General features: G+C 62.5%; 1 protein-coding gene across 6 annotated transcripts in view; it reads right to left on the reverse strand.

Moving 5' to 3' along the window:
• Positions 1-14248, reverse strand: part of GRAMD2A (GRAM domain containing 2A) — a 45221-nt gene that overhangs the window by 8375 nt on the left and 22598 nt on the right. For 5 of the 6 annotated variants that reach the window (XR_012895817.1, XM_075897531.1, XM_075897533.1 and 2 more), the window contains exons 4-9: positions 13090-13162; positions 12568-12671; positions 10360-10458; positions 6794-6865; positions 5133-5195; positions 2252-2437 (exon numbers count right to left, since the gene is read on the reverse strand). Coding sequence is in view for 5 of the 6 variants with exons in the window: in XM_075897531.1 (XP_075753646.1) it covers positions 2252-2437; positions 5133-5195; positions 6794-6865; positions 10360-10458; positions 12568-12671; positions 13090-13162 (597 nt within the window). In the remaining variant the exon portion in view is untranslated. The remainder of the gene's footprint in view (positions 1-2251; positions 2438-5132; positions 5196-6793; positions 6866-10359; positions 10459-12567; positions 12672-13089; positions 13163-14248) is intronic. The other variant, XM_075897535.1, reaches the window with a different exon arrangement.

The following is a 14248-nucleotide window of genomic DNA, read 5'->3' on the forward strand; positions in this document are numbered from 1 at the left end:
GAGTCTCTGCCTCGCACCTGCATCGCCCAGGGGAGCCTGCTGGCCCCGCTTTCGGGCTGCAGCATCCGGCATCCCGGCCTTGCCTGCTCAGCAGGCGCATGGGGTTTGGCGCTGCACCTCGCCCCTTGGGGAGCCGGGACGACAGGGAATCTGGGACCGGCAGCTCTCCCCAGTCTGAGCAGCCGGGACGCACCCGCACACAAGGGAAAGGGGGTTGTAAAACCACCACCCGCCTGATGCGGAGCTCGGTGCGGCTCAGCCCGCGTCAATCTCGCCAACAGAGCTGGTTTGGGAAGAAACCAGGCCTCATCCCCTTGTGTCTCTAATAGGCTGGGGCCTACCCAGCTAGTCCACCCTGCGAGCATACCCCCCCCATGGCTCCTCCATGCCAGGGGAGCTCTACAGCAGCCTCCCCTCCCCTCGGTCTGACTGCAAGGGCCTGGGCACATCAGTTAGATGCCCCTGCTCTCTGAGCACAAGGGCCGGAGAATCTGCCGGGTGCCTGGGAAAGTCGCCCAACGGTTCGTCCGCTCTGCACCACGCATCTCACCTAGCGCCTCCACAAGCACCCTGAAAACACTCACCACCGCGCTCCTGGCACGGCGGCCCTCTCCGCCCCTGGCACTGCCAACCCAGCTGGCGCGGGCAGAGGCAGCTGTTATAAACGTTTCGGCAGGGCGATTCCACGCCGCAGAACGTCCTGCTGGAGCGCACGGTAAAACGGCTCCCAGCCCAACACGGCCAGTGCCGAGGAAGATTTCTGGCTGGGCTTGACACTCCTGGCCTCTTTCGGGCGTCACGCCTGCCTTGCACTACCGCCGTGCACGGAATCCAATCCATGCACAGCCCCTCTCACAAGTGCAAACCCTGGCTCGCTCACTGAACCCTCCTCAATGGGTGCCGGGATGTCAGGCGGAGGGTCAGGTGTTGAAGGAGGAGCAGGAACCAGCCGGAAGGCCGAGGGTCAGCGCTCAGACCAACGCACGGCGTGTCTGCGGCTGTGCACGCCTGCTGATGCACGGCCATGGGAGCCGATCAGCGTCTGAGACTGTCCCCTCCCCAAGCACATTTCTGCTGCCCAGGCTTTGGAGAGGACCCAGCTAAATGCTTCCAAGTTCTCACGCTCAACAGCCAAGTGGAAAACCCGGCCCTGGCTTCCTTATTACAGGAAGCGGAATTCAGAGCTCACGCTGCTGGAGCAAGAGCTGGAATCCCCAGCCTGCCGGCCGCTGAAACCATCCAGGCGCTGCAGCCCTGCATCCCCAGGGGCAGACTGAAGAGGGCCGGGATTCTGCTTGGTACCATTCTCACATTTGACTGGTTTTCTGCCCTCGTCCGTCTCAGCCTCTCCGAGAAGCCGGAGGGTCCCCCCTAGGACCCCACTGACCGGGGACACTCCAGTGGAGATCTGCCTGCTCCCGCAGGAGGCTCGCAGGGCTCCGGGGCTCCCCTCTCGCCCCAGGTCTCTGGCTGAGCAGCGTGCGGGCCGGGCTGGTTGGAAGGAGGTGGCTTTGGAACCCAGCCTCAGAGCCCCCCCCGCGCTTCAAGGGACCTTCTTGGCACCACTGCCAGGCCTCTGAAGCTGGAGGGATGGGGCCCAGCCCCTGGAATGAGGGGCCCACTCCGCCCTGCGCAGGCGAAAGGAGGGGACGTGCAGGGGATGTGGCTCACAGTGCGGAGGGGTGGGGGGGGGGGGGCAGATAAATGCAAGTAACCCGCAAGCATCAATGGTTCTCCCATCCCTGAGCCGAGTCCCCCGGGACTGTCCCCTCCCCGCCCCACGTCCGCCAGGCAGGCGAGTCCTGCCCGCTGCTGCTCCAGGGGGCTGAGGGCCCAGGGAGACCCAAGCTCGGGGGGCGGGGGGCAGGCTTGAAAACATGGTGGGATTGGGGCCCTGGCAGTTGCAGCCCAGGCGCAGAGCAGCTCCCCGGGACCCAAGCCGGCGCACTGCAAGCACTAGGTGCCTAGGCACGGGAACTCGGCATGGGGGGGTTGCAGCACCCAGGGGCCAGCTCCACATGCCCGGAGTCCCTGCTTCGGCCCCACATGCTGGGGGCTCTGCCGCCAGCCCTGTGCCCCGGGTCCCAGCGGCTGGCCCTGCATGCCAGGGCTTTGCTCCCGGCCGGGGAGGGGGGAAACGCGGGAGGGGAGGGCAGGTCAGCACCCCCACTCCTAAAACTGGCCCCAGGCTAGGGCTGCACTCGCGCCTACAGCTCCTAGCTGGAGCCAGGGAGCTCTGCTTGGCTCTTACGTGTTTCAGCTGCAGCAGGGCCTTTACAGCAGGAGCGACGCCCCCGCTACTGCCCGTAACCTCGCCTCTCTCACACTCGCCGTTCTCCGGAGGCCGGAGCAGCGGCCCCTCGGCGCGGACGGCTCCCGGCAGCTCCTGCGCCTCAGGGCGCATTAGGCAAACGGCCAAGAGATAACGGGCAGGGACCTGGCAAACACAAAGGAACTCCTGCGATAAGGGGATCAGCCAGCCCTAAAGCCAGCACCAGTGCCGCCAGGGGTGGATCAGAGGCCTCTGCAGCGCGGCCAGGGAGCGCAGGACAGGTGCAACGCTTGCTCACGCGGACAGACGCCAGCTGGAGCCTCTGCACCAGCTGCTCCCCGAGATCCAGCTGAGAACCAGGGCTGGGCCGGCTTTCCCAGGGCATTTTGGGCCACTGCCCAGCACGCCAGGCTGACGTGCCGCAGCCGGAGCCGCGAGAGTGCCCGTCCCCCTGCCATGTCTCCCGGGCAGGCAGCGCTGACGGATTCTGCTCCCAGCGGCCAGGGCTCTGCAGTCTCATTTCAGGGCACGGGACCCTCGCTCTGGGACGAAGCCCCCAACAGGAGCCCATGAAGGTGGGGGCCCAGCACTGTCCCCCCTGGGCACTAGAGAGCCTTCGCAGCAGGATGGGTGTCAGGCTCAGCCAACGGGCCACTCTCCCTTCGGCATCCGCCCCCCGGCAGAGGCAGCTGTCCGCACGCGAGCGGCCGCCAACACGGGGCAGGCTCCTGCGAGGATGTCGAGGGGCCGCAGCAGCCCAGCGCTCCCTGCCCCACAGACACAGCTGCTCTGGGGCACGCAGCTCCAGCGAGGTCACCGCCTCCGAACCACACAGGCCTAGCAAGGGAGGCGAGTGACGGAAGAAGCCAACGGCATTCGCTTTGTCTGCAGCAGCAATACGGGTGGAGCCCCTGCATCCGGCACTCTGCTCCGGCACCACCGGGGGCCCGGCCAGGCCGGGCATGTTGCTCCCGGGAGGCGGGAGCAGGAACTAGCTGGGAGAATGTGGGGCCCACAGGATACCACGCGGCAGCAGGGAGCTGCAGGTAGCCCTGGCCGGGCCAGCAGCGGGTGGGGAGCCCCAGGGAGAGGAAGCCTGGAGCCGGGCAGCCAGCAGGGAGCACTGATCTCCCCTGGTCCAGAAGACTCCCTGGTCCCAGCGGTGCCAGAGCAGGGAGGTCCGACCTGCGACGAGTGTACATCCGGCTGTTTCTGAATGAAACAAACACCCGTCCAACCACCAGGTGGTGCACACGCCTTACCCGAGTGCCGTGGCTCGTCCTGCTGGAGCCCTCGGCCCCCTTAGCCCCAGGTCCTTCCTGCGCTAAATCAACCCCACCTGCATGTCAAACAGACCCGAAGGCCTTTGGTCTTCCTAGAGCACCACTGGGTGGTCGTCCCCCCCCCCCCCCCCTTGGATTCCCTCCCCGCGGCCGTATCCGAAGCAGGAACCGCTCCACCACAGCGGGTCTGGACAGGCCCAAGTTTTTTTCCAACACAACTGTGGGAAACATCTTTGGCAGTTTCCTACACCCGACACTTGCCGTTCAGCCAGAGCCGCCCGGGCCGTTCCAACAGCGCATGCGCCGCTCATGCCAGGCAGCTGCCAGAGAGTTCCCGCTGGGCGAGCGGTTACCTGCCCGGCAGCAGGAGCTGGGCGGGAATCTTTCAGCATAGCTTGTTCCTCCTCAGACAGTGCCAACGAGTTCAAAGGGAAACGCCACAGAGCAGCATCGGCCGCAAGTGCACTGTCCCTGCGGCGGTTCAGTCCCGAGCGAGAGGCCCACCCCCAGACTAGCCAGGCACTCGCCCGCCAGCCGGGGGGGGGGGGGGGGGGTGTGCTACGGGACAGCACTCGCCCGCCGGCCGGGGGGGGGGGGTGCTACGGGGCGGCAGTCGCCCGCCGGCTGGGGGGGGGGGTTCTACGGGGCGGCGCCCGCCGGCCGGGGGGGGGGGGGGGTTCTACGGGGCGGCACTCGCCCGCCGGCCAGGGGGGGGGGGGGGGTGCTACGGGGCGGCACTCGCCCGCACTCTCATTTGTCCATGAAAAATGTGAAAAGCTCCATTTCTCCTTCCGCTGCAGAACAAAACCCAATTCTGAAGCCACAAAACAGAATTCCTATTTTCCAGCCAAATCCGCCCCAGCTGTCTGCCAGCGCCTTTCCAGAGACTGTGCGCTGTCCCGTGGGCTGGCTTTCCCAGAGAGCGATTTCCGCTGCAAATACAAAACGTCGAGCTTTGCATCCCCATCAGCTGGTGACTCGGCTGAAAGGGACGCGTCAGAGAAGGGCTTTAATCTGTCGCTCATTTAATCATGTTCCCTGCATGTTAGGTGTGGGTGACTCAGGCGGCTTTACTGCAGTTTAGGATCTCGGCTCCAGCCGTTACGGAAGGAGCTGTTTGAACACCGAGCAGATTTTATTTCTATAACCCTGGACTGGACTCTTGGTGCCGGTGTTTTGAAGGCTCATGCTTAACTCAGGATTTTCCAAACGAGCCCGTTCACACCCCTCCACCCCCCCACTAATAGCCACATTGGTCAAGTCATGCTGGATTCTGCCCAAAGATCCTGCAGGACGTGCTAACAGTGCATATCCGTGACCTCCGCTCACGGCCAACGCCGAGCTTTGCCAGGGCCGAGGGAGGAGGCAGACAGAGCAGCTGGTGTCTGACACACTCCAGTGCTGCTCTTGGCAGATCCAACGCACCCGGGGATTTATTAGACTTGCTCTCACTTCAAACAGATGTTTCCCAGCTGGCAGCCTTTGCGCTACCGTGTTCACAGCAGAGACTGCACCAGGGGCATGGAGAGCTACCTCACCACCATTCCCGACCCCTGGTGCACAACTGCGGCTCTTACCAGGGACACGGAATCAGGTTCCTCTGCGAATTCTTTCAAACTCAAACTCTTCTTACTTGAAACCTGGAAGAGGGGGAGGAGCGGCCGTTACTGACCCATCTCCCGAGGCCCCGAGTCGGAGCATCTCGCCTAGAACCCTCCGCTGCCCCTGTCCCCCGACACAAAGTTACGGCAACGCCGGGCGCCACGCTGCTGACATCGCCGGCATACGAACGTGCCACGTGCAAACCCTCAGGCTGTGGCGTCCGTACACGGGACATATGCTAACAAAAGGGTTACTGCAGCAGAGACAGCACGGGCTGGAGACAGGCGAACTAGGACTCACCAGCATCGGGGTGACTCTTCTTGTTTCCAACACCGACCAAAATCAGCAGCGTAAAGACGCTTTGGGAGACTGTGGGTGACGACGGTCTGGGCTTGGGGAGACCCCAGGAGCTCTCCAGACCCATGGCCAGGCTTTGGGGGAGTCATTTCCCCTCCCCCTGCCTCAGTTTCTCCTCCCTCTAACACACAGGTAACGCCAGCCCGGGGGAAGCAAGCCCTCCTGAGGCAGAGCTATTGGGTGCTGCCTAGGTGGGCTGTCAGGGGAAGCCAGCGGAAGAATCTGCATCATCTCCGAAGGATCCCAGCGCATCCTGTTACGCACAAGAGGCACTTCCCTGCATCAGGGAGTCTCCGAATTCTACTCCAGACCCTGATGCCTCACAATCAAGGGGTCAGAAGAAAGGGGGTCCTTTGGAGCTGGCTTGTGCTCTCCCTAGCTAAGGACGGAGGGTTTCCTCCCCAGACGTGTTTTACATTTCCCCTTCCATCCAACGTGCCTCACTGCTTTTCTCCCGATGTGACCCCCCCGGCAAGAGCCCGTCCGAACGCAAATCCCGGCAGAGCCAGGGCTTCTGCGCGGCGGCTCCAAATAGCGCACCCACGCGCCGGTAGTCGAAGCAGTCCTCGCGCAGCCAGCCTAGTTAGCGGTGACCTAGAAACGGCTGCAACTGGCTGGCAGCACAAACCAGAGGAAATCGAGGCTCTCTGGGGCTGCGCCACGTGAATTGTGTGTCACGTCCCAATGCTCCAGGGGACGGTGCAGGCTGGTGTACGGGCGAGAAGACGCCTCAGCCTGATCGAGCAAAGGAGCCTCCTCGGTGCTCCCCCAGGTGGGGTGTGAACCCCTTTTCCCCAGTCAGAGCTAGCCCGGCCCTCGGAGGGAGGGATCGCATCCGAGGAAGGCCAACAAGCACCGTGTGGACGGGAGAGCGACGGGGAGCCAAGGTCTTGTGCTGGACCAACTCCTGCTGTGGAGAGAGCTGCTTGCCAGCGGCACAGGGCTCTTCTCTGGGGCTGCTCCAAAGCCGGGCTCTCGGCAGGAAACCAACGGTCTGAGCCCCCCTCTTGGGTCAGCCCGGCCGCCCCACCTGGGCCCAACGGCGGAGCTCCTGGGCAGTGCAACAGCACTAATATGGGAAGGAGACTTAGCTCTACCCCCAAACAGAGCCATGCAACTCCGAGGCAAACCCATTCCCAGGGCCTTCCTTCCTTCGGACACGGCCCAAAGTGGAGGCAGCGTTGCCACTGGCCAAGCACAGCAGCATCAGACCCTGGCTCGGGCCCGGGCTCCCTCCCACCAGCGGCGGGGGCTGCGGACTGGTGACAGCGGAAGGTACCTGGAGATGCGTGCAGACCCTCCTCAGCACGTCGTACACGCTGTCCCGGGAGATCAAGGACACGAAGATGTACTGAAAGCAGAGACACACGCAGTGAGACGCTGTCCGTGGGCAGCCCCAACCTTTGGCCCGGCTCCGCTGCCTGACGGGACGCTCAGCGTTAGACTCAAGAGCGCGCTGGCGGGAGCGGGGGAACGCTCACATCGACGTGCTCTCCAGAGACGCCCGGGGCTGGTCACCAGAGCTGGTGCTGTAGCCAGCCATGCAGCCAGCTCTGCACAGCGTCACGCTGCTGGACACGGGAACAGCTCGTTTGCATCCAGAGGCCCCTCCCCCACGGTTCTAGCTCCAGTGGGAGCAGACAGGCCGACACTGGGTACTTTGGGAAACCCCCTTTCCGGTCACTCCCACAGCAAACCTAAGGGTTCGTTTTAAAACCAACAGGACTTTGCTCCCACGCAGAGCGCCTGTCGCAAGAACACCACTCTGATGGGCTCCAGAGAGCGTCATCAGCCAGCACGAAAATGCAGCCACCTCTGGGGTGGAATAGTCAGCTATCCGCAACGCTCTTCACTAATCACACAACTGGAAAGAACGCTGAGAGGCATCGAGTCCAGTCCCCTGCCTTCACGGCAGGGCCAAGCACTGTCTAGATCATCCCTGGCAGGTGTTTGTCCAACCTGCTCTTCAATATCTCCAGGGGTGGAGACTCCACGACCTCCCCCGGCAACGTATTCCAGTGTTTCACCACCTTGACAGGCAGGAAGTTTTTTCCAATGTGCGACCTAAACCTCCCTTGCTGCAATTTAAGCCCGTTGCTTTTTATCCTGTCATCAGAGATTAAGGAGAATAATTTTTCTCCTTCCTCCTTTTAATCACCTATGTCCCCATCTCCTAACCCTCTCCCTTCACCTCCCACCACCATCTCCTCCTCTTCAGACTAAGCAAGCCCAACAGGGCGTTGTTTCTAGACCTCTAATCACTTTCCTTGCTCTTCTCTAGACTTTCTCCAATTTGTCCCAAAACGCAGGGCTCCGAACTGGACACAACTCTCCAGCGGAGGCCTAAGTAGCGCAGCGCAGAAGAATGACTCCTCAGGTCTTGCTCACCGCACTCCTGCTAACACCCCCCAGAATTACATTTGCTTCTTCTGCAGTGACACATTGTTGACTCCTATTTAGCTTGTGATCCGCTGTGACCCCTAGCTCCCTTTCTGCAGCGCCCCTTCCTAGACAGCCGCTGCCCATTTGGTACGGGTGCTTCGGCCTAAGGGGAGTCATTTGCATGTGTCCGTATCGCTTTGAAGAGACGGAGGCAAGGAAACGCAGGGTGCCCATCCCTTGCAGCGGGGATGTCAGACAGGTCAGAGCTGGGACTCCAGCCAGGATGCGGGGGCTGGCTTCTAACTCCAGGAGCTAATTAGTCAGACCTGTCAGAATCTGGGTGTTGAATTCCCCCCCACCCCGTCCCTGCAAGGCAGAAGCCTCCAGCGGTGTGCAGGCCATTAGCTCAGCACCGATCCCCACGGGAAGAGGGCCACGCACCCCCTGGCTTCCTGCCAGCAGCCACAGGCAGAGCGCTGCCCACCCGCCCGTATTCCACGGAGGCCTGTTCCCACGAGACAGCAGCGCACGGAAATTTCCAGGAGCCTTTTAGAGGGCTGAGCTTGCTGGACTGCCCAGAAGAAGAGAGCCTGGCTGGGGAGAAGTTGTCAGTGCAGGTTCAGAGCCAGTGGGGGAATAAGGAAGGGAGGGTACCGCTTTGCTCCAGAGGGCCCAGCCTCAAATCTTTTTCCTCCCTCCGTTGAAATGGCTGCCAAGCCAGGGTTTCCCAGCAAAACGTGGGCTCCACACGGCTTAGCTCTGCTCCCGCATTTTAGCGCCAGGAGGAGGGGCGTGCAGGAGGCTGGCTGTCTCCACAAGTTCCTTCGAGCGTCTGAGTTTTGCTGAAGATGAAGCTAACACCCACCTCAACCTCTCTGTCCTATTATTGCCAGGTGTCCGGCATTCACCTGGACAGCCCAGAACTCGCGTCCCGCGTCCCGTTAAAAAAACAGCAGAAAATACCAGACGTAAAATGTCCAGTATTTCCTGTTTCCCTCGGACGGAAGCCCGGCGGGGACAATTTCCCCCTACCGCGTCTGGCGAGGGAGTGACGAGTGCGGGGCCATTTAAAAGCACAGTGCTTGTTTTTGGGTTTTTTTTTTTTGCTTAACAACTTTGGTCTCATTCCCCCCCCCGGGAGAATTTTTTCCCCGGTAGTTTTTTTTGTTTGTTTGTTTTTTTGGAGGGGTGGGGGGAGGAGAGGGGTCGGTATTTTTGGTTAAACCATCTGGCAACCCTAATCATAGATGCCCCCCGCCCCCTTGCAGGAACCGCAGCCGGTTGCTCCAGTAGGGAATTCAGGGTCGGAAGCCCCAACATTCCAAACCAGGGTTTTCATTCTCAGCCGCCCGTTCCGTCCTCGCGGCCATTCCCTACGGGCCACCCCGCCGCAGAGAAGTGGCTAAGTTTGAGCGGCGCAAGAGACCTCTGCTCACCAGGGCAGACGAACCGGCTGAGGTCGCACGCCCCCGGATGTTACTGGTTCAGGATGTTCCCATCACACATCTGACGGGAAGCTGTGAGCATGTGAAACGACCGACCACGAGAGGGGCTCTTACGAAAACTCGGATCCGGCAGAAGAATCCTCAGGATTCACAGGCTCTCCAGCCGCCCTTCCAGTCACCTCCCCCGCCCAAAGCCAACGGGAGAAACACCCCAAAGGCTTCCATTTCTCAACAGGAAACCATCGCTGGCTTTGACCGTTACGTCGGTTTGACTCTGCGAAGGTTTGGCTGGAAGCCCCAGCATTGCTCAGCTCTTCGGCTCAGCCGCGGGGCCCGGGGCCGCTGGCTGGAAGCCGGGGCAGCGCAGTGCTGGGGCCAGGCGCCCTCCTGCGAGGTCAGGGTTACGCCCGGGTGTTTCGTAACACGGCTGACCTGGCCGAGTCCCCCGTCCTGGGGGAGGCCGGGTTAACGGGGTTGGCTGGAGGCCGAGTCGAGGTAGCCAGGCTCAGCTGGGCTCGCCTTTGCGTGTGGCTCAACCACACACACACGCTTCATGGGCGGGGCGAGGGGAACTGAGAGCAACCATCCCCTGGCTGCGGTGTCCACTGAGGACTCTGGCCCAAGCCCAGCCTGCAGCACTGGGCCTCCGCACACTCCCCTGCGCCGCCACAGACATTTCCTCTCCATCTCCGGGCCCTGGCTGTCTCGTGCTGCTACAAGCAGCTAATCAGCTGCCATGCCTCACCCCAGCAGTGGCTGCACCAATAAGGCCCATCCTTCATCCTCACTCACCCCAACTCCCACGGCCTAGAACGCGTCTCTAAACATGCAATGCCCGGCAGGGTCTGGGTTGGCTGAGGGATGGTTTTGAAGGAGGGAGACAGCGTACGTTCTGGATTTTAACACCAGACGTGTCCCCGGCCGTCTCGGCAAAGCAACAGGGCAGAGCAGCCTGGGGCCGACCAGACCGGGACACGAGCCCACAGGCTGGCACGAAGCGGGAAGCCGGCTCGCTTACCTTCCTGCTGGCCGTGGTGGTGATAGCCAGCCCGTTGGGCAGCAGCCGGGCCGTCTTGTGCTTCTTAATCAACTGAACGGAGACCACCGGGATCACCACCTGGGAGGCAGAACACACCGCTACGGATACAGCCGACAGGCAGGCCCGGAGGGGGAACCCGCCAGGGAGCTGCCAGTTCTGTGCTCCCGGCAGGGATGGGGGGCAATAAGCCAGGGGCTGGGCAGGGTGCATGTATGCTGCAATAAGGGGTCAGCAAGGGGCCTGAATGTCTCCAGGGCTGTTCTAAAGCCCGGCAGCCGAGCCAGGCCTGGAGACACTGCGCCTGGGCCCCCCGCACGCATCCACGCAAGGGACCTTACATGTCGGTTATTTGAATAGTCGGGGAACATCGGGAACTCTCCCAGTTACTGGACTAGTCTGTAGTCCCCGGGGGCGGGGCCAGAAGCCAGCGCGCTCCAGCCCCCACGCCCAAGGTCCTGCCGCACCGCGCTGCTGCCAGGCGGGAGCTGGTCCATGAGGACAGGCAGGTGAAAAACCAGCTGCCCTTGCGGACTAGGGATGTGAAGGACCAGCCAACAGGATAGTCGCCTAGTCGCTTCCCGCCCCCTTGCTGCCTCTATCAGATAGAGGCAGCGGGGGGGAAAGAGAGGGAGAAGAAGGGGGGACTTCAAAGCGGCAGCACCGCAGGGAGCCTGGGATTAGCTGGGGTCTCCCCCGCTGACCCCAGGCGCCGTGCAGCACTGCCGCTTTGAAACACCACAGCAGCATCTCCAAGCAGCAACGCCGCACGGGGCCAGCGGGGGAGTGCCCAGCTCACCCCGGGCTCCACGCGGCGCTTTTGCCCTAGGGCCGTTGCTACACTTCAAAGGAGGCGGCGCCCTATCGACCAATCCAATAGTCCATGCAAAATGCACCGACTATTCGATTAGTCAATTACCCGCTACTTAACTTCCTTATCGCAGCCCGGCTGCCCGTTTCCCTGCGCTGCTGCCTCTGATGAAGAGACAGGTCTGAGCTCCAGCCAGGACTGAGCCGGGCTGCTGGCCAGCCTACTAAAAAATGTACTGGCAGCGGGGGGAAATGCATGCAGTCTGTAGCATTCACCTATGAGCTTTTGCCTACCAGTTCATCGGCTACACTAGCACATCCCTAAGCCGTAGCCACACTGGCCAGCGAGGGTTAAATGCAATTCGGATTGGAGCCCCAGTGCACAGAACGAGACAAACAGCATGCGCCGGGCAGCTGGAATTCCTGCGCTGCCTAGCGTCAGAGCGCTCCACTTTGCAAGCCAGGGGACGGGTTTTAGCCTCGTAAAACACAGCGCCCCCGTCGCCAGTACACGGCTGTCCAACAGCCTCCCATGTAGGCGGCGACCTGGCGGCCATCGCGGGCTGGGCACATCTTCACATTGGCAGCATTCGGGCTCTCCGCACTCCAGGGTTAACCTCGGCTTCAGACGGGGTCTGAGTTTATACAGTCTCAGTACAGCCGACGCAGAAAGAGGCCCTGGTCCAACACCACAGGGCTGCTCTGCAGCCAGGGACCTCGATAAGGATCCCTGCATTCAAGGGCACAGTCAAAAATAAACCGGGACATAGTTTCCTAGCAGGACAACTTCACTGAAACATGCTCAGCTTTGGGAGCTGCCGCGCATTCCTTCGCTCCGAGATTTGTTTGAACAGGAATAGCCTGGGATGAATAATTCAGCTGCGTGGCCCAGTTTTTAAAAGAGTCTGTTCCAAAAAAACACACAAGGAAGTTACCCATCAGCTCCAGCATTGACGGGCAAACGGCCAACGACCGCCCTGGCAGAGAGCGGAGAGGAAGCTGGAGATCGGCTTCAGAAGCTCTGGGGGCCTCTGGTTGAGGCCCGGACAGTCTGAGCCTCCACGAGTATTTGCAGCGTGGAATTAAAAAGCCCACCCTAACGACAAGCACTGGCTCCCGTGCGCGGCCTCTGAGGTTACTAGACAGGCCGCTGGCTCCCCCAGCAGCACACGGAAATCCCCAGCCCCATTTGGGCCCCGTGGCAACAGCAGAACCTGGGGGGAAGGGACTCGGCCTAAGAGCCATGGGAGCTCGGTACAAGACTGTGCTGCTGGCCCACGTGAAGGGCAGAGGGAAGGGGGCATCAGGCCTCCGCGGGACGGGGGGAGTGCAGGCAGGGAGGCGGCCGCCCAGGCTGGCGGGGCGGGGGCGCTGCGGTACCTTGATGTCCTTCCCGAAGAGGTTGGCGTGGAAGCAGAGCCAGTTGGGCGAGATGTAGAGCCGGCCCTGGATCAGGATGTCTCGCTGGAGCGCACAGGAGCAGACTGCAACACACGCAGAGGTCACAAGGGGGGGACCCAGGCCTACAGCAAAACCCACGGAGCCCTGTGCTCAGGCCACTGGCCTGGGGACCCAGCTGGCGGCCAGGCCCTGCCCAGTCACGTGGAAAGGGGAGGGCAGCTGGCAGGGGCAGCAGGCACTGGACATGCCAGCCATGGCCCCGCCTGCAGGGTGGCTGGGGTGAGGCCAGGCTGCCTGCCTGGTGTGCTGCCCTGCCAGCCACCTGCAGCACCAGGGCTGGGGGGGCAGCGACTGGGGGGTCAGCGACTGGGGCCGGGGCCTTGGCCCCTCCCCGGGCTCCACACAGCGGGGTGCCTTGGGCTCTGGGGAGTAAGGGAAGAAGGGTGGGAGGGGACAAAACGGGAGGGGCCCAGGACTAGCTGCCCCCGGCCCGCCCCTCACCTTTCAAGACGCTCTCCTCCATGGGGATGTCCTTGAACAGCTTGTGGTACTGAGAGTTGTACTTGCTGGGGAGCTGGAAATTAAAGACGGTCGAGCAGTCAGAAGGGTCCTCGTCTCCCCTGGGATAGGACCCGCCCAGGTCCTCCTGCACCAGCAGCATGGGCCCTGCCGCTGGAGCGAAAGGAGGATGGTGGAGAGCGGTACGGGGGCTATGACACGGGGCAGTTCTGTGTCTGACCAGCAGAGTGCCCGGTGCGCACTGAGCCTAGCCAGCCCCTGACCACTCTGAGTTCAGCTGGGGGTGAAAATCCGAGCGCTTGTGTGTGGCCAAAGGGTTTTGGCCCGGCTCTGCTCTTCCCGCCCTCGGCATCCCACGCCGAGGAGCCGGGAGCACGCGGCGCGGCGCAGACGAGCCGAGAGCTGCCAGCCGAGGGCGTGGGGTGCGGAGGAACTGACGAGCGGCCGATCAAAGCAGCGTGGTCACCGAGTGCCCCGGGTGCAGAGACAGCAGGGACGTCAGGACTGGTTTCAAAAGGAAACCGTGTACGTGCCACGAACCCCAGCGGCTGCCCGCCGGGCCTGCTCCTGGCTCCTCTGTGGGCTCTGCAGCCGGCTCCCCGGGAATGGAGCCGACAGCCCTTGGCAGCCCCTCAGGCAGAGCCGCAAGTAACCTGCGGTGCAGGGGCCGGGCCCACTACGGACGGGGCTGCTCGCGGTTAGCCAGTTAACCTCTCACGTCCCTAGCGAGCAGGCCCTAAGCTAAGGCAAGAGAGCAGCTGGCTACGAGGGACCGGACGGGCAGCACGGCCCCAGAGAATTCAACTTCCTGGAGAACACGGAGGCAAAACATCCCCTGCTGCCCTCGCTAGCCAGCTGTCCACTGGGGCCTTCCAGCGCCTCAGGCCCAGCGGGGAGGGGCCGGCCAGGTCTCCGGGGCCCGCCCCAGGCCCACCAGCGCGCCAGCCCAGTCAGGCAACTGCAAAGGTTAAACAGCCACGTGCCAGTAGCTCTCTGCTCGCCCAGTGACGGGTGGAGAGGAGCCCTCCCCAGGCCGTACAAGTGGGAGGGAAGGCGTTTACCCTTCGATTGGGTTCCTTCAACAGCCGACAAACAGCCTCCCTGTGCCATCTGGGATGGGCCTGACCCATGTGCCACCGCA

Source organism: Pelodiscus sinensis, chromosome 14, assembly GCF_049634645.1.
Source record: "Pelodiscus sinensis isolate JC-2024 chromosome 14, ASM4963464v1, whole genome shotgun sequence".
Lineage (NCBI taxonomy): Eukaryota > Metazoa > Chordata > Testudines > Trionychidae > Pelodiscus > Pelodiscus sinensis.